The sequence below is a fragment of the Drosophila virilis genome, chromosome 5 (assembly GCF_030788295.1).
Source record: "Drosophila virilis strain 15010-1051.87 chromosome 5, Dvir_AGI_RSII-ME, whole genome shotgun sequence".
In the NCBI taxonomy this organism is placed as follows: domain Eukaryota; kingdom Metazoa; phylum Arthropoda; class Insecta; order Diptera; family Drosophilidae; genus Drosophila; species Drosophila virilis.
Window position 1 is genome coordinate 16,726,663 of NC_091547.1, and position 20,446 is coordinate 16,747,108.

At 39.0% G+C, this 20,446-nt stretch overlaps 1 protein-coding gene across 3 annotated transcripts in view; it reads left to right on the forward strand.

The window, feature by feature from the left end:
• Positions 1-20,446, forward strand: part of mtt (mangetout) — a 120,027-nt gene that overhangs the window by 33,741 nt on the left and 65,840 nt on the right. For 2 of the 3 annotated variants that reach the window (XM_070209934.1, XM_032436836.2), the window contains exon 2: positions 1,612-3,251. In XM_070209934.1, the coding sequence (XP_070066035.1) occupies positions 1,934-3,251 (1,318 nt within the window). In that variant the 5' untranslated portion in view covers positions 1,612-1,933. Of the gene's footprint in view, positions 1-1,611; positions 3,252-10,160; positions 10,337-20,446 lie in introns of those variants that run through there. The other variant, XM_032436837.2, reaches the window with a different exon arrangement.

Consider the following 20,446-nt stretch of genomic DNA (forward strand, 5'->3'; position numbering starts at 1 on the left):
AAGCGTGTTAATTAATTAACTGGTTGTGTGTGCTAATATTTAATGAGCATAACGTGTTCCAATTGGCGTGTAATTCAATTTCCTTCCCGATATTGTCGCCAGGCTATTATCAGGTAACGCCCACTGCTATTTGCCTATTTTTGGGCATAGTTCCACTTAGAATATCGCCGTGTTGCCAGGCATATGCTGCTGCTATTTTCCGGCTGTCATTTCCGGTCAGTAATCGGGGGGAATATTGTTGTTATTGTTGCTCCCAGCGGCAGTTGAAGCCTATTTTTCTAGTGTAAAAAGGATATCCGCCGTTGCCTAAGGCCTAACAATTTAATACCAGGCTTCAGTCCACTCAGCAGTTTGTGAGTTTATTTGCTTTCACATTATGTGGCAAAAGCACTCTTAACACTTGATTGTGAACTCTAATGAACCCAAATTGCTATTTGAAAGTTCTCGAATTTGTGTTTTCAGGCAAATTTCAACAATTTGTGCAAATTGTTGTTTTTCTTTCTCGCTTTTCGTAACAATGGACGCATGGACGTAAGCAATTTCCATCAATGATACATTTTTTTTTCTCTTTTTCGAGCTAAAAATGTCCTTCCTTTTATCATGATATTTTTAGTCTACAAACAGATACCTGTAATTAACTAGTGACATGTCGTTTGTAATATATATGTTCTGTGAACATGAATCAAGAATAGCTGCGTTCAGCTGGCGGAGTCGGGTATTGTCTGTCAGATATTATTAACGAGAATTCATTGCTAATTGCTCGCTGCCTCAATCAAAACATATGCTAAAAAACTTAATAATGAATTACTGATAGGCATAACTAAGATAACTCTTTTCTTTTAAACTGCTTATAAAAATATACAAGCGAATTAGACTTACACGCGACTTGATTATTGCTATAGGAGATTTTGTAGTCCTCGGTTGCTCTTATTATATTTTTTTTAGGTAAGGCGAAAGCAAATTATAGACATATATTTTAATAGTTGGGATTATTTTTCCGAAAAGTGTGGAAACCTGTTCAAATTTATGTTTAAGCCCAATTGACCGCACTTCTACCAGATATGCATGGAAGACTTTTTTCATGTGCTTTATGGAAAAGTACGTAAAAGATGCCGTCATAAAAATACAGACCATAAAAATATGAGAATTGTTTTTTTTTTGGTTTTAAAGCGTGCGAATGAGCAGAAAATTTCCATAATATTTCATTTTAGTTAGTTTTCTGACCCAAGTTTGTAACTTTAATTGCCAGACACTCACAGTTTGTAAGCCAGCACAATTCGCCTTCCTATACGTGAGCTGCCGCCCAGTGGCCCATTCGAACAGATTCGTTTTGGGCAGAGTCCGAACTGCTGTTGCCCCTGAGAGTAGGCAACTCGGAGTTGGACAGTTGGCGAACAACATTCTCGCACGCAACAAAGTGTGAAATGGGAAATAAACAAATGTCTGGCTCATTTTTATGTACATTTTTACTGTTCATTATATTTGGCTAACTGCTCAACATTTATAATTCACTTTCGCTTGAACATGCTTATTTATTTCCCTCCTTATTTATTTTTTTTTGTTGGTATTTTCTGCGTTACTCAACGAGTTTCACTTGCGTTTTATTTGCAGCAACAGCAACAGGGCAACAACAACAACATGCAACCAGAGCGGCTACATAGTTGAGACGTATGAAAATGCGTCCCCACAACAACAGCAGAAACGGCAACAACACCAACAAAAATAGCGGACACATCAATTTCAGCTGGCAAAGGCAACTTAATTAAAAGTCATTGGCCAGTAGCAATTTTAAGCTGTTGTTTGTTGAAATTAATTGGAATTTATTTGGGTGCTCGTCGAAAACAAATTCGGTCACATTTTTTTAATGCTGTCACACTGAACAATTGACACACACACCTACCCAGTCACCCCCACACACAACAGAGTGTACGAAATGGTGTTCTGCGTTGCAAAATGCATGCTGATGCTGCTGCTAATGGCCTGTGAGCTGTGCCAAGCGCAGCAACAACAGCAACAATTGCAGGAGCAGCGGCAACAATTGCAGCTACAACAAGAGCAACAGAAACATCAACATTTGAAGCTACAACACGAGCAAGAACAGCAACAATTGGAGCTACAACAAGAGCAGGAGCAACGATTGCAGTTACAATACGGGCAACAACAGCAACAGCAACAACAAAAATGGCAGCTACAACAAGAGCAACAGAAACAACAACATTTGCAACACCAACAGCAACAATTGCAGCTACATCAAGAGCAACAACAACAGCAGTTGATGATGAAGAGCCGGAAAAGCGCAACACAGCAATTAAAGCTGTTGCCAGGTATAGATGGGGGGACAATAATGACGGTGAGAAGTCAAAGTTCAAAGCTGGCCGCGTTAGCCTTAAGTGGCAATTTGAATGCAGCGACTACAGCAGCGCCAGCAACGAAAACAAGAACAGGCGCTATAAAAAATGATGAGGGTCAAGCCGAGGCAGCTGTTGCCGCTGGAAAAAAACTAAAACTGCCTGCAACAGAATTGAGAAAAACAGCAGCAATATTGCAACCATTGACAACAGCAGCATCAGCAACACATACAAAAAATATCTCATACGCAATGGCGGCCACAGCAATCCCACTGAAAACTAAACGCATTGCGCCCACAGCAACATCGACTGCAATAGCAATAACAACAACAATGTTGGCCACAGCAACAACAAATGCAACAGCTGTGGACAACACAAAAGTCAAATTAAATATAATACAAACTAAAGCAACTGCAAATGCAACATTGCTGAACGCAGAAGCCATCATAAAGGCAAATAATAAAAGTAATTCGCAAACAGCAACAACAGCTGTTGGCGCAGCAGCAACAGAAAAACCAACAGCAACAGCAACAGCAGCAATTGAAGGTAGGCCGCGCTGGCAGGGGGCCACAAACTTGTCGCAACTGAATGCCAATATATTGAGTAATCCGCTGGCCAGCAGCGCCCCGACATCTGCCTCCGGGTGGCCAGTAAAACATGCCGCCGTGCTCGAGGGCGACGTGATACTCGGTGGCCTGATGATGGTACATTCGCGGGAGGACAGCATTACTTGTGGCCAGATCATGCCGCAGGGCGGCATACAAGCCCTGGAGGCCATGCTCTACACACTGGACCAGGTAAACAAGCAACAACTGTTGCCAAATGTAACGCTCGGCGCACATTTACTGGATGACTGCGACAAGGATACGTATGGACTGGAGATGGCTGTCGATTTCATAAAGGGTAAGTTCAGCTCGCAGCTCTTCCGTATCGCCACGCCGTCTCAACTGTGCGCGATAATTGCGCTGTAATTTTGAATATTTATGAGGCGTGGCACATTCAAAGCGTTAACACTCATAAAAAAACGTTTGTTGTTGTTGTGCATTTTGCGTAATACTCGCCGAAATGCTGTCCATTAAACAGGCACAACTGCAAAAATCCATTCAAACTGAATGCGACTTACGTCGTTGTTACCACTTTCCGATTACCCCTTGCCCGCTGTTGCATTTAATTAGCATGCACTGGCATTCCCTTGCAACCCAGCATTCCCCTGACCCGCTAGGGCTGGCTGAAATGTGTCCAAAGCAGCTTAAAGTTGCTGCACGTTGGCAAGGACATGGACAAGTGGACCTGGACATTGCTTATGTTTTACTGATATTGCTATTGGGGATGCTTTTTGTAAATTCCGTTTTGGGGTGAAAACTTTTCAGCGAAACAAAGGTGATTTATTAGCCTCGCTCCAACTTGACAACACTTTAGTTTCTGAAAAATCACTAGTCATCAGCAAGAATCCACTGTTTAAATGAGCTTGGTGGACAGGGACACGTGCACTACGAGCCAAAAACTTGAATAAACAGACAAGCATGCTCTAGGCAGGATTGCCCAACTAGCAGATAGCCCGTACGGCACATTGAAAGCTCTGTGTGGGAAACCTACAAAATGATCTTCCCACATGTTTAAGTTACAATTCGAAGGACACTGTAAAAACTCTTAATTAATAAGCATTTGCATTGCTTACAGAGTATCACGCAGTCCCTTACAGCCAATTGCAACAATCTTATTTGTCTTTTTGTGCTTTAAATGCCGCGAGTATGTTGTGTAATTTAATTGAACTGACAGCTAAGTATAAGGAAGGGCTCCGCACCGTTGGGCTGAGGTGAAAATTAATACAGATTTAAATGCTTTAAGAGAGATTAAATGCAGAGTAATCGTAAAGGAAGCGAACAATAGCTACAAATACATTGTGCAGATACTTGATCGATATGAAACAGCATATTATATTAATAGGTGAAGATGTTATTCCAACTTTAATATAACTTTAATATCTCAAAAGCTGTGATAAATACATTAAAACACAAGTGAATAGTGTAGCGAGATACATTTAATTTCCTAAGAGGAGACAACAAAAATTTCATTGTTTTCGTTGATGGGATTTATATGAAATTTTTAGTTTTTATATAAACATGTTTAAATATTTTTGTCTACCAAATATTTAGATTGCAAATGCCTTTCAGCTAGAATTCCGCGGAAATTATATCTAAATAATACACCGAAAATGCTCCATTTCTTCGGAATTCGACGAAATTCCGTTGAAGTAGCCCAGTTATTCGGATCAGTAGAGATGTATATTAGAGTGCGGCATATATTGCATAGGTATTTTCTTGTTGTTTCGTTTCCATTGACCTATATGTGAGCGGCAGGTGCGAAAGATTTTAAATTTAAGTGTTGCGTTAATTTTTATCGGTAAGCCGCAATTTTTCAATTGCCTGTGGCACATTAAATTTCATAAATTGAAATAACGCTGCAACTGCCGCCTGATCGCGCTGAAAGTTGACATCATGAAATATTCAATTTAATTTTTTCATTCACATTTATTAAATGTACATAGCACATGGGCAAATTGAAAATCAAATATGAGCAGAGCTCAGTTAAAATGCCAGGTGCAATAATATTTTTATGACAGTGCCATTCTTTATTTACTCCGCCCAAGGCACATGGAATACAAGTGCCAGTGCATACATGAGACATAAATAATTTTCAATAAATGCTGTGGGTAAATTATGCCAACAATGAATTAAAGATAGCAAATGAGAGTGCCAGAATCCCATAACGACAGCCCGACTATCAGATATGCTGTTTATGGGATCTGTCACAATGCGATCAGATATGGCATATGAAACAGAAGGAAATATCCAGACTGGAAACAGTATGATTGGCCTTCGTCAATTATTGTGCAGCTAAAAATCTACTACTTACCTTAAAAAAAAAGTAAGTATGAATGCGCACAAAAAAGATATACAAAACTCCTACTTGTCTAGATCGGACTGACGAGCAAGGCAATAACAACCTAAGTATATATGCAAATTGGATAAGTCTTGGTCTGATTATGATGGAAAGCGCAAGTGTAACATACCCTGTAACCCGCTAAAGGCGTATAGGGTATACTCCAATCGCTGCTGTACAATTAAAAAAAAAAAAAACAATTAACATTAAATAGCTTCCGCCTAAGAGATGCAATTCATTTTTGCAAAAGCTGTGCATACAACAGTCAAGTGTCGTTAACACCCACACACACACTCACACATACACCGACACATACACACACACAAACACACGCTCGCGCACTGCTCGTTTAGATAGATAGGGAATTTAACACAAATGTTTACATATTGTAGAGCGCATAGCCTGCTGTAAGCCGCAAACCAACCGCAAATAAATACGTAGATAAAAACAATATGAGCGTAAATGCTTGTAGATGCGTAAGCCCATTAGCCTGCCTACAATAGCGCAGGAAGCTGCAGGCAATATGAGAGCAGGAGGCAAACAAAAAACATGTCTGCTCACTGTGTTAAGCCATTTCAATAGAGATGTAAAGTTAGAAAGTGAGAGGGTCTGTGCAAAGAGGGGAAAGGGGCTAGGTATATGTCCTTGCATAGCTTCATTACAATTCAATTTGCAAATTCGACAGCGTCATACCCATTGTCTCCAATATTAATACCGACTTTCATGCGAGGGAATAGAAAGAGGTTATGCCACATGAAGCTCTCTATTTGCAAGCCCAGGCACGTGTGTGTGTGTGTGTGTGGGTTTATGTCTCAACAACAATGCAGTCGTTCAGTTGTTGTTCCCTTTGCTGTTCGGCACTTGTCAATTGTGCCCAACAATTGTCTTTGTAGAGGGCATATCATTCTTCACGGTCCCTGACGTTCTTTGTGCCCGCTGCTGTGGGTCCTACAGGATATTGGGTATAATTAGCACTTTGTCAATCCGAGCAGCTGTTTTGTGTGTGTGCGAGTGTGTTATGTGTTTGTGCTTGTAATTTCAAATAGCAAACTAATTGGGTTAAGCAAAATGCATTCGTTTTCATTCTCTTTATATCACTCTTCCTGTACACATGTCCTTTACTGTACGTTGAACTCTTCGGCTCAGTCCTTGTCGTTTGCTGTTTAACATTCTGTTGCTTAACAGCCTTGTGGAAGTTGTTGTGCGCTGTTAAGTAACCGACTGAAAGCTTTCGTTTGCGGTTCATGTCCTGGCTATTTTTGGAACTAGCCTAGTCCAGCGTTTAGCCCACAACAGATAATTAACATTTTTGGGACAACTGTTACTGTTGCTTTATTTTCATCTAATTTTGTAAATTAAATTTTTGACATTTACAAGATCGTATTGCTACGTAAATAAAGATAAATTGCTATATTTTCTTTGGTTTGTATTACATTGTCTGTAAATTGCTGACTTAAAATCTTAAAAGCACCCAAAAGTACGCATCATTAATGTCAATAAATGAGATGGAAATTTTGGGCTAAATAAACATTCCTGCGGAATTCAAACCGAAATGTGATAGAAAATAAAACTCGAATTTACCATTAGATAATTGAAATATCACGATTATTATTCATTTCACAGATGGAAATGCATTGAAATAAGCAATTGAATAAAGCAAATTAAATGCCTGTACTTTATTGTATATATTATGCTTGATAATTGCGGTTGAATTGCAGGCTAATACGATTCATAGGTTTTTGAATAAATTATAGGTTCGCAATTAAAATCATTTGGATGTAAAGAACGGGCATTAATGTTGTGGAATTAAATGAGCTCCATTTATAGTAAATTGCGTTCTTTGCGGCTATAATAGTGCAAATATCATAGCGTATTTATGCGCGTAAATACTGTGCATATATGACCGTAAATCGATGCATATAAACTGTTTATATTGGCTTTAAAATACGAAAAGGGGAAAAAAGAAAACCGAATTCCTTTACGATCCTGCGACAGCATCGCCACGGAATCAAAATCCGAATCCGCAGACTTGACTGACCCAGTTATACACTTGTAAATTGAAATTTTATTTTCTCGTTCCGCACACACAGGCACACCCGCACACACGCACACACGCACACACCCACACTGACACACCCTCATCAAAAGGCATATAAAAAATGTTTATTTGCCTTGACGCAGCGGCAACTCTGGCAACGCTCGCTTCATATCAGTTTAATTCGCCGCTAAACCCCCCGCCCCCCGCCCGCCCCATCCGACCCAACCACCAACTTATCTACTCTGTTGGCTACTCTTTGTTTTTGTTGGTCTTCTTCTTCTTGTTCGTTCTGATTGTTGTTGCTGCTGCTTGGCACTTAATGGAATTTGCCGCTTATGCGTTACGCATGCCGGGCATTATCCTTCCTTCGCCAGCCTTCCGTTTCCTGCGAAATGAGAGACGCGTCTTTTGCCTGCATTCACGTCTGCTTTTGGCTTTCTACTAGCACATATTTTTCTTAAAAGTTAGCTTGCCGGCTTCCTTGGCTAAAAGTTTGACTTTTGTATTCCGACTTGCGTTTGTCTCGACTTTTTCGTGTGGGTCCTTTTCTTCCAGCTTTCGCTTTGATTGCTAACAAGATTTTATTGGCCAACTGTTTGGTTGCTCTAACAGCCTAATATACTTACATTTATGTGTGCATATGTGTACATATGTCTAGAAGTATTGAACTAGTTTAGCCGTAGGCTGCTCAACATTTTTCTACACTCAAATCGACTGAGCTATAAGCCGCTTACAAAATGTTTAATAGGACTCACACATACAAACACATACATATGTGTGTCTGTATATGATAATTTATGCTGTTGACAACATATATTTTTCTTCTTCGATTGCGCATACCAATTTCCAGTCGCCCCTAAAGGTATGCAACGTGAAAGAAACTTGAAGCAATTGAGCAGCACCTGATCCCATATAGGTTTCAGCTATGCCCTGCCTTCGCTATCCTTGCCCTTAGCTTGTTTTTATATTCTTGGAAATTTATCGTCCCTCTACTTCGGCAGGGTATTTTTCTGTTGTCTTCATTGTTGTTCTCTGTTGGTGTAATGCTATACTCTAACAAAGTGTTTGTTTTTCTTGTGCTCGTTTGGGGTATAAGGAATCGGGATAACAATACTATAATAGCTACGTGTGTTGCAGGCCTTAATATACCCTGTAAAGTGGGCAGACTGGATCAGTTAATTTGACGAGAATAGTTTACTTTAGTTTCGTTGCTTTAAATTTGCACTTTAGAATTGAAAAGATTTTATTCTTAAGAATATATTGGCACATTGGGCGTATATACCCTGTGGTCTAACATACTCCTCTCCTATAATTTTTCTTCTACTGCTTGTTGCATTGCTGTTGCTGGTGTCTGAATACCTTTTATTATTGTTTTGATCAGAGAATTTATCGTGGCTTTGGCCTTTGCTAGACCCTGAATTGCCTGCCGGCACTTGACTGTTGACTCAGTTTACAGGAAGGCTGCTGCTACTACCCCCCTCCCCCCTTCACTACTACCTTCTTCCCCTTTATCATCATTTGCAGTCATATCTATTGTTGCATTGTTTACATTGTGCTCATTTTGGCTTCGACTGACTTGGCTTGACTTGCATCTGCCAATTGTAGTTGGATTTGCTGACAGTACTTACAATTGCAGATTTTAATTCAATCGAAATATGCAGAAGGATATGAAATTAAAATAAAAAAAAAAATATGCATAGAAAAGGTGTATATAAACGTTTATAGGTAAGCAAATACAACGAAACATGTTGAATATATATACTGAATATAATGTTATATATGCATCAATGCACAAAATTAGGGTATCAAGATACAGTTGAGAATATAATATTGATTCGGACAGCTTTATGACGCTGAGGCTAAGTCCCTAATATTGTATAAGCAATTTATATACAACCTAACTTCACTTGAAGCCTTGGGGTACGCAGATTAGCAGAGGCCCCGTATATGCTTGTTTTGTAATTTGCAAACAGGGAGCCCTTTGGGCCATGGCCAAAAGTCCAGTGACTCGGCATGTCGCTTGTACAATTTAAATGTGGCAATTTCTGGTTGTCCTGCAGGGACAGGAAACAACCAACAAAGCGACAAACAAATAGCCTCTGGCGCCCGCTTCATGGTCAGTGACTGCAGTTACAGTTGTTGGCAGAATCAGTTACACAAAGATAATTCTTGATTCCATTACAGAACAGTTTACTATTTGACCACTGACACGTTTTGTTGTAGAAACATTTCCACTGTTGTATTTGCTGTAGTTGTTCTGGCTCCAACAGTTTTCTGGTTACCAACAACGTCACATAATTAAATAATTTATGTGCGGATGACGTTTGACCATGGCTTGGGCTAGCTATCTATGTGCATTTGTCTTTTCTCTATGACGTTATAAATTGGGAGTTGAAATTGTATAAAAACGAGTACACCCAATTCTTTTTAAGTTTTCTGATCACATATAGAGCATCCTAATCAATGATGACTGGCCGATTCTTGGCAAAATAATTTTTACCTAAATAAGTAACAATCTTTAAATTAAAAACGCACATCATTCGGTTGAATGCGCTTTCATGATAGCCACATAAACTAGAAATTTTGTCTAAACAGTTTCCCCTGCAAGTAGTATGCCAGTTGGGCTGTATAACAGTTGCAAAACTTTTATATAGCTTCTCCAGCGCACGCTAACAAGTGTTTGTTCCATTCATAAATTGCCTTGTTGCCGACTAACCCAGTGCCCCGAATTCGACAGCTACAAAGTACTTAAACTGTGCTACATGTACTAAGTTTTTAGCACACATCCCCAACAAGGCAGCTCGTGAAGCAACGAGAATACGAAGAACCGAGTCCTTCGCTCGGGCGTCCGTTCAGCCTGGCAGCAGTGAAGCATCGTTTGCGTCCTTCAGTTGCACGCCGGCCACACAACCATGCAGACGCACCTGCGGCAGCTAAGAAACAGTTATCACTTATCGCTTTGAAGTGAACGTTTGAACAGTGTAACGGTTAACGGTTTACGGTTTATGTGAGTCCCAAGAAAATCGCAAGTGTACTCGGAAATAAAAATTTAAAAAAAATCGGATTTTTATTATGCGAAAAATATTAATAAGATAACAAAAACAAGAAGAAAAAAACGTATTGTTTTTTTTTAAAAAATGTTAGTGTGTTAGAAAAAGAACGAAATATAAAAAAAAGAAATCCCGACTTTTGTGCTTATATATAATATTGTGCGCGTTGCAAAAATTAACTTAATACAATTTTTTTAATTACTTTAATATCAAAAAACTTGTAATTAGAAAACTCAAATTAAAAAAAAATATAATAATAATAATATAAGTCCGTTCTGGCTTGTCAAGAGGCAATGAAAATATAATTGTATAAATGACAACATAAAATAAATTGAGAATTTGGGGACCCTTACTTTCTTTAGCTTCTTTTGAAGCCGCAAAACATAAATATATACATAAAATCCTAAGTCGCATCTATTGCGAAACTAATTCAATTATTCTAATACCTAAATAACTTCGAGGGCTCGTTGTATTTTTAATTCCGGTTTGCAGAAGCCAGCTAGAGCACAGCTCGGCTGTTGTCCTGTTTGTGGGGCCGGTGTCACTTCAAAAGGGACCAAACAAATATTAATTAATATAAATCTAAATGAAATTCTGTGCACTTCGGCTGGCAAACTCCAGCAACGAAAAAAATTGTTAAAAATGAGCGAAGCAAAAGTCGAACAAAGTTTGCGTTTTGCTTTATGTTTTACCTTTAATTATAAGTTGTTTTTTAATTCATTTCCATTTGCTACTTTGCCGGGGGCTGCTGAATAGACACTTTTTTGTTGTTTTGAAATTGAAAATAGGAAAAGTTCATTGGCTGAGTTTGAGGCGTTGAAGTATTTTAATTAAAGTGCTGGCAGGACAAGAAGCAATCAGATTCATCGTTGTGCTGGCAACCAGCAGCTAGTACTCATTGTGCCTCTTAAATCTGATGCTACGTTCTTAAGAAAATTATTTTGTTGTTTGTTTAGTTTTTAACATACCAAACAAGTTTTCATACCTTGTCAAAACGCTGTAACAATTCCAGCAAATATAATTTTTCACAATTTTCTCACACATTAAATGAAATATGTATGCGCCTAATAGGCCTGTTAAAATTTGATGCATAGGAAATTGACCGAAATGTTAAGGCATTATGCAAAGCTGTTGTTCATACGCCATGTAGGCCACAGTTATGTTCCAGCCGTCCTCTGATAAAATTCTAGACCAGCCGAAGCTAATGAACAAATGTCGGACGTCCCTAAGGCAATTAAAGCCATTTATAACTAATTAGAAAATTATGCAAAATTTTCTAAATTTCCAGCCTGCATGTGTGGTAAATTTGTATCCAAAATCACAGGCCATGCAGAGCCCAGATAAAAGCAGAGTCGAGTCATGTGAACCCAGGGCCTATAAAAATTAAAATACAATTGCACAATGTGTGTGTGTGTGTGTGTCTGTGTTGAGTGGCAAAATCTACTCCACCATGCTCAGCAGCACCAACAGGATATTTAATTTCCTTGCCAGGGCAACAAGCGCCTGTCTTTTGAAAATTTTATTTCCAGTTTAAGCGCATTAGCAACAGCAGCTCGTAACGGACTGAAAGGCGAACGCATAGCAGGATATAGGTTGGGCAAACCCCTGTCTAATAATTACAAGAGCTCCGGTCTTTATACAAATCTCCAGCTTAGTTTTCATTGTAATGTGTGCAGATGTTTCAGATAGTTGAGTCACGTATTTTGTGTGTGCTGTGATAAATTCGCCACAGCCCCGGAGGGCCAGTCATTGACACATTGTCGTATGAGCCCGAGCTGACCTCTGCTTAATTACAATAGGGTCCCTATTAATGAAGTTGGTCAACTCGTTTATAGCATTTGTTCTATCAGCTGTCTCTCCCTTTTGGGTAATTAAATCCTTTGTTGCCTGCTTTGGAAAATGTTACAATTGCCAGCTGAAGATTTCTACACAGAAATTTCCACTGATGGCAGCTAATTTTTCAAATACTTTCTCGTATTTTTTAGGCATTCATTTTTGAGAGGTTAGTTTTCAAAGCGAAAGCTTTATCGAATTACAAATTGTGTTAGCACGTTGCAATTTTCTAGCTGCAGAGCTAAGTATTCAAATGCGATTTGGTATGCATGGCGAGCAATATATTTTAGAGAGTTTGCAGAAGCAGCAACTGAACGCAGACTTCAAATGATAAATGGCTTGGACAATAAATTCCCCCAGTTATAAATTCGCTTTGAATTTGCCATTGTCGTTGCCATGGCCATAAGCCAAAATGGCAACTGTGAGCAATAAAGTGGGGGAGAAAATAAAGTATATGCTAGTTAACAATATGATTTATTTCAGAATATTTTTTACTGCAATCTATTGAATATTCCACTCTAAAATACATTTGCCCTCATTTTACCTTATAGAACTATTTATATGGTTCTATTTTAAAGTGGAATTATTGCTGTAGCTCATTAAATTATTTTATAAACTATAACTATTTGTAACACTTACCAGCGTAAGCCCTACAATGTATGTCTGTGTTCGTTTGGCATTTGTATTTTAATGCACTGTAATTAATTACGCTGGGGCCAAGAACGGTTCCTCGTCTGCTGTCGGGTACTTTAAACATGCATTTCACTGGAAACTGCAAATGTGCAAACATTTCAGCTTTATATATAGCGTAAGCCTTGATTTAAATTAATGAGCAATTTTTAGAAATTTAATGCTAATTACCAATAAATGTTCAAGCAGCTGTCAGCCACACACTCTCCGCAGAGCCCGCACGTTCCGCAAATGCGAACTTCTAATTTGGGAAAAATGTTCGCTCTGGCGGGAGCTGATTTCGTGTATATGAATTTTCCATCGCATCGCATGGTTGGCAAGCTGTTCGTAAAACTCAAGCAACATGAGCAGAACCGAGAAAACCAAATTAATTATGCCACATGCAACTTGGGGCGATAGGTAAAATATATAAATGTGTCTAATGCTTATTAGCCAGCGATCCAGTGATCCACCCTCACACATGCGCAGCGAAAACCGTTAATTTATTTATGGCCCACAGGAAGCTTTTAAACCCCGCTTACAATGTGTATTTGGCATTAACTGTTGGCCAGACACGCCATAAATTCTCATGAGTAAAATAATTAGAAAATCAAATAGTTGCCCAGGCAAGCAAATAAATGTCACCAATGGATAGCACTCAAGAGCAGACGGCAAGCGGGTGTCAAAATGACGCACACCCGGAAACGGAAGTAGCGCAACTGCGCAAAACTTTAACTGGAGCGTAGAGTGAGACGTTAGGCGCTTAAAAAGTTGTACTGTCGCCAGACAAAACAGACCATCGAGGCTGTTCCAGCATCACAAATCGCCCAGGTTAATTTTGGTAACTAAAAATTAAGCAATAGGCAAAAGCTCCAACCGATTCTTCCTATATGAGGTATATGATTTAGTGGCCATATAACTATAAAACTGACTGAATAGTTTGTAGAGAAACAGATAGCCCGACTGATACTGACTTATGACTTTTATATGAAAAGGCCTTGGATATGCCTGCCTCTATTCATTAAAAATTTCATTGCATTATTAGAAAAGTATCCTTTAGTCAGAAGAAGAAACTGAAATTTGGAATGCGCCCAGTAAAATATGAAAAAATAAGAGAGCGCTATTTATGCTCAGGTAGCTCTGCGGTTAGTGAATGTTGCTAAAATACTTGACAAGCATGCGCTAGATTTTCGCTCTTTTGCCTGCGCTTATAACTTATATATTTGTCGGAGTATTTTATGTACACATATTTGTGCTGTGCATGCAAATAAAAAGAAACTTTTAGAGATGAGTGTGTTGACAGGTCTACGCAAAAGTTTGGCACACTTCTCGGCGACAGAAACTTTTCCGATTAAGTCAATTTGATGTGGCAGCCAAAAGGTGGCTGTCACAAACGTTCGCAGCCAGCAGCTGACAGCCAATATGCCCGCTTTGTGCCTTGCCAATTTATCAAAATGCATGCGCATATCAATTTGTTTAAATTGGAAGTCTGGGAGATAAACACTCCCTGACAGCCAGATAAGCGCCACTAATTATGCAATTAATTTCTACAGTTGCTTGCTTTTTTTTTCAACCACCAGTTTTACGATTCTTTTATGGACTTTGCTGACACTGGGATGTTTTTTATGGCGTCGACCAGTGCTTTAATTTAAATTGTTTTTAGATAAGGTTTAATTGAGTTGGCGGTGCGCAAGCGAAGGCAAAAGTTAAATGGGCTTTGGAGAGTGCGGCAGAGAAATTTATATGGAAAAGTTAGTGTGTCATTTTCAAATTTATGCTTTGCACTTGCTAATTGCTAGTTTCCAATTTATATCATTTTATTACCAATTTATGATGATGCCTGCCCAAAACTTTCTGAAAGTTTGCCGTGTGTACTTTTCGAGGATCCACACTCGAGTAGCCCACAAATACAACTTGAAGTATGAAAAGTTCGAGTCTGGTGGACAGCAAATCAAATTGAATGCGTGACGCATAATGTCATAAAACATGATGAAAACAAATGCCGCACAAGAGGCCCAAATCACAGGCCGACACAAAACTGTTCGCCATTCAAATTAAAGCACACTTCAGGGCCCAGAATTAAATACGAGTACACATATATCTGTATTTACATGCCTATATGGCAAATATGTTTTTCTTTTGTTATGCCAGCGGCCAGAGCAGTAAACATGCCTGACTGCCATTTATTAGTGAGGAGAAGAAAAAAAATATATATAAAATATATAAAGCTATAAAATATTTAGTACTTAGTTTTGTGCAGCACAGCTTAGGGGCATGTGCAGCGGCAAATAAAAGCCCGACGGAATGCTAAGCATTCTTGAAAATGCCAGACAATAGACACTGTGGTAATGATCTTTTTGTTGCTCATATCCTGGCACAAATGCCGGAGTTGGCAACCCGAAAAACACACAACGTAAAAGAAGAACAAACAAACAAAAGCCCACACACACCCACGCTCACACACACACATACGCACACACGCACACTCTTAACCTTGCACACTCACCCGCATGCCATTTTATTTTGTTGTATTTGTCATGACTTTGCGCTTTTGGGTACCACAGCAGAAAAAAAGAGAGGATAAATACACAAAAAAACAGTGCACATTTTTTTTTTTATTTTAATTTTGTCGCTTTTCTAAGGCACACATTTTGTGGTCCGCGGAGGTTCCTAAACCAACAATTCAGCGGAACAAATCTCAGCAAATCTGTTAATTCAAATTCGTATAGTTCTTGCTGTCCAAGTGCTGACACATGCAGAGCATTTAAATCAGTTTTATGTTAACCAACTTTATGCCCATTTTACTGCGGCCACCTTCATGATTTTTTCATGCTGCAAAATATGAGCTGAGTTAGCAAAATGACAAAAATGAAGCGCTTACATTAATGCTTGCTCAGATTTTTGCAAAGGAATGTTGAATTTCCAGAAATTAAATATTTGTTTATAAATATTTAATAGAATATTCTTTATGGCTGCAATAGAGATGGGCGTGTGACAAGAATTTAATATAAATATAAAAAGTCTTACAGGACTTGCACAAATAATACATTCTGCCCTTAAGACCGATTTTTTGATTAAAGTATAACATAAAAATAATATACTCTAATTTAATTCCCAACTTATCTTTGACTTATTGATCATTGTAATTTCTGCTAAGCCAAAGAAGAAGATCCAATTAACAAGCTCTGGCACATAATGTAAAGTGTTCGTGTCACGAAGAAAAGACGACAAGCGGCCATTACTAGGCGACAAGGCCACAAGGCCACAATTACAAATGGCCACCGCCCATAAGTAGGCAATGCATTTGTTGTTGCTTTCAATTTGCGTTACTTAACACTTGTTGTGCAAGTCACGTGCCAAAATAAAGCAGCTCGCACATACATTTTATAAGCCAGGGCTAACCAATATGTCATGGCACATGTAACGACACCGGGGACGGGGCCAGGCGACTGGCATGGGTAAGGTGAAAAATGCAGCTGCCAGCAATGGCAGTGACAAGAGGGGCGCCACTTATGCGTATGTTGCCATGTTGGCTGTGTGATTTATACGACATTCACTCACACGCTCATACAAATAGACGTACACACACATATTCGACTGCCATTAACATTTTGCTTTGTTTCTCTGCCCCACCCAGCCACAGCCGACTTGTGGCTAATGTTGTTGCCATTTTTGTTATTCCAGTGGCTATTTGCTGCCATTTGACTATTTGCTTATTTGTCCTGTCAGCAGCCTCGCGTCTGCCGGAAAACGTGAGTTCATTTTCATATCACAATCTGCGGCTACTTATTTATTGTTGGCCAGAGAGCTGCTGGCTGATAAAAAACGGATTACATGCAAAAAGAGGAAAAAGGCTTTTACTTTATTTGATTTTGTCAATTGTTTCCTTATTAGATGTCAGCTTGAGTACTTTTGCGCAGACAGTGAATGCCATTAGTATATGCACAGCGAGAAAATATTGATTTAGTGAGATGAAGATATATACACATAAATTCCCTTGCTTTCATTCATTTGAGATCTCAAATTCAGCAATGTAAAAATAAAAAAGTACATTAAATACACATATATTTTTTTAAATATTCAGCCTACTTCATTTTGTTATAGCTCTCATATTATATTTTCTACAGGTCAGTCCTTCAGTATTCTGCTATAAAAATTAATTGTTATTTTTGTTATTTGTTATGTTTATTTACTTTGTTTACACGGAAAATATATTTTATGTTTTCACCAACGTATCCTGCTTAATTCGGCTATGCGGTTGGCAAAAAGTTTTAACAGATTTTAACGCAAAATCAGCTAATGTTGGCAAACTTTAATTTTTCAAAGTTTGGATAATTAAAGATTTTTTTAACAGCAGCAGTGCTGATAATGCAGTCATAAATTATTGCAATTCAACAGACAGTTACTTAAGCTTTTCAAAAAAAAAAATAAAGCCAAAGGAGGAAAGCATGCTGCTATCCTTGGCCAATGAAATAATAATTAAAAAGTTTCCAGCCAGCTGACGAGAGAGAATTGCTTAATCTGTGTGGTATTTTGCCTGCGCTGAATGCTGTCTGGCTGCCTGCTCGCTCCATTTAAAGAGTAGCTTAAGCAGCCAGCCTGGTCGGATATTGCACAAGTTGTGCATAAACAATTTGTTTGGCCATTTCAGGCACATTTTGCCTTTAAGAGGTAAATTTATATGCACTCAAAGCGCCATCAATTTGGCAACTACTCGGGCTGACTTTAACTGGGCCCAAACGAAGGTCAACGCATGCGGAGCCAAGCGTACAATTAAGCGCAGCCATCTATAAAATATCAAAATATCCAGCTGAAGTTTGTCACGCTAGGAAGAATGCGAATAGATCTCGGGTATTTACGGCCGTCTAATGAACTATGTATTTTTTTGAGGTCTCATATATATTTATTAATAATAGAACTTATTAGTATAGTAAGTAACAAACTATCAACATAAATAATAAACAGGATAGTGTTTGGGGGTTCGAACCCGCATCTGATTAACCCACTTTCGCAGTACATAGTTTTATGTGCTGTCGTAAGCGTTGGCTCTTTTTTTGTTGTGTATGCAACTTCAAATGTGTTTATATGATAATAATACTAAAGCAGGGTAGTTCAGAGTCTGCCACTTGTTATCGTAAGTGGTTTGCCTCTGTGTGGCATATGAGAATGCCAGTTTCTGTGTGTAAGTAGCTGTCTAAGTGGGTGCCGGTCTGCGTGTGTATTGCCTCGAGGATCTGAGCTGCCTGAATGCCAACAATATTTACGCAGTCTGCGTCTGCTGCCTGAAACTACCAGCCACAAGCTACGGCTACATCAAAGACCCACCGCCCACCCACATACCCCCAACCATCACCTGCTCCACTGTGCAGCCAACCAACGAAAATAGAGCCGAAGCTCGGAAAGCTGCAGGACTATAGACCTTTTGGGTCTAGATTGAGACAGGGACAGGCGGCGGGTCGGGTCGATGTGCCTAAAAAGAGAAACAAGAAAGGAAAAAATTGAAATTTATATTTATGCAGCACATAAATTTCGACTTTTCGGCTCGCGCTATGTGCGTATTAGTGTTTATAGTGCGTACGTGTGCGTGTTGGCCTTATGAAATATGCATGTATATGTGGGCAGCCATCGGCATGCGTGTGTGTTGGCAGCTGACACACGTTGAGCTAAGGCATGTCATATTCTATACCTTCGCAATATAAGACACACATGCGTGCCTATGCGTGTGTGTATGTGTATGTGCTTGCGTGTTTGTGGCATGTAATCAAATTAAAAGTTGTACGTAGCAAGGAATTGCTTTTTAAGGCATTAAAATGTTAGACGCCACGCTCAGCATGCGCTTTCCTCTGTAGAGCTTCTCCAAATCGTCGCTCAGCGAGCGGGAGACCAAGAGCCATAAGCTGCCGGTCATTGGAACTCATTAAATGCAGTTGCCAAAAATCTTTACAACTTGCAATTTTCGCATATTGACAGCGCTTCGAAGTTTGCTACAAAAGTTAGCTGAGGCGTGTGTGCGCGAGTTGCGATGCTGACACGCAATCAGCCAGCTGCCAAAAACTAAAATAACGCCCACATCAGGGGGCCTGGCTAGCAAAACAGTGGCAGCTGAGATAATAACTTAATTACATTTCTGTGTGTGTGTGTGTGTGCTGTACATTTTTGTTGTTCTTTTTTTTTTGTTTTTGGCAATTACGCTGCATGCGAAGCACCTGTCGAAAGCAGCCAGCCAGCCAGCTAGTCAGCCACCGGCAACCGGCTAGAAACATGTGTATTATCAAATGCCCATCATTAGGCTCCTCACTCTGACAGAAACAGGAAGATGCAGGCCTAGACCCATTTAGTTGTCGTTACTTATCACAAATGTTGTTCAACGGTTTACACGTGTACACCCACACCCACACCCACACACACACACACACACGCACACAGCTTCAAGCGAAAATAATTAAGTGCCGCTATGCGAATTACACACACCTCTAACTGAGTATGTCTGAGTGGAGTTGACATAATTGGAGATGACAACGTGACAATAAGCAAAATATTTTGCTTACAAAAAGGTTGACAGGCGAATGATATTTTATTTTGAATAGTTATATATATATATAAGACCAAATATTTTATTTAATCTCCATAAAAACAGTTTTAAATAAAATATGGCCTTGTTCTTATGCGGCTTTTGAGCTACTTCGAGTCTTTAAATTTAAATATTCTTATAAATGTATATACATTTTTTTAAATTGAGCTTTGATTTGCTAGAGCTCAAAATATATTAAATAGTCTGATTCGAGCAATAAACTTTATTCTTTGAATATATGCAATCAAAATAAAATAAATAAATAAGAGTACAAGAAATTGTCCAAGTTTTTCATCAATTTATTCATTACAATCAATTCAGGCAATACGTATATATGCGATACAACTTGTTTATGTTATATTATATATATTTATAAGTATATATATATGTTTATGTATTCAAAATTATTATATATTCAAAAATTGGTCATCTCTAGCATCTAGAAGCGCGCCCGTCTCAAGGCGACACCTGCCGAGCTTTAATTGCCACTCAAGTGTCAGGTTTATGGGCACTGCCTGGGTTGCACTTTTGCCTGACACCATTAGAAAAAAAGTTGACTAAATGTTGCCTGCCACATGCCGCATTCCGCATGCCGCCAGCCACCCTCTGTCGCCAACTGGCTTTTGCATTCGCTCGGTTGCTTTTAGGGGGCTGCCCCCCTCAATGCGTAGCTTTACCTTTCAACATTTTTCATAGCAGGTAAACTGTCATTTATGCTTAGCCAAGTATATTATGATAATTATGAATATTTAGGAGCGTCTAATTGAATATGTACGAGTTCTGTTTGGCGTGCGTGAGGACAGAACGGAGCAAAACAGACGAGCTTTTCAGCCCGAAATAACATTAAATTAATTAACTTTCGAATAAGCTGTGACTGAGGGTGAGAACTCTATAGCAAATATACCTTTTACAGTGCACACACATATCAAGTGAAAAGGTCAAATGCAAATGGGGATTGCAATAGAAGGTTCCAGGATATTTGAATTTATATATC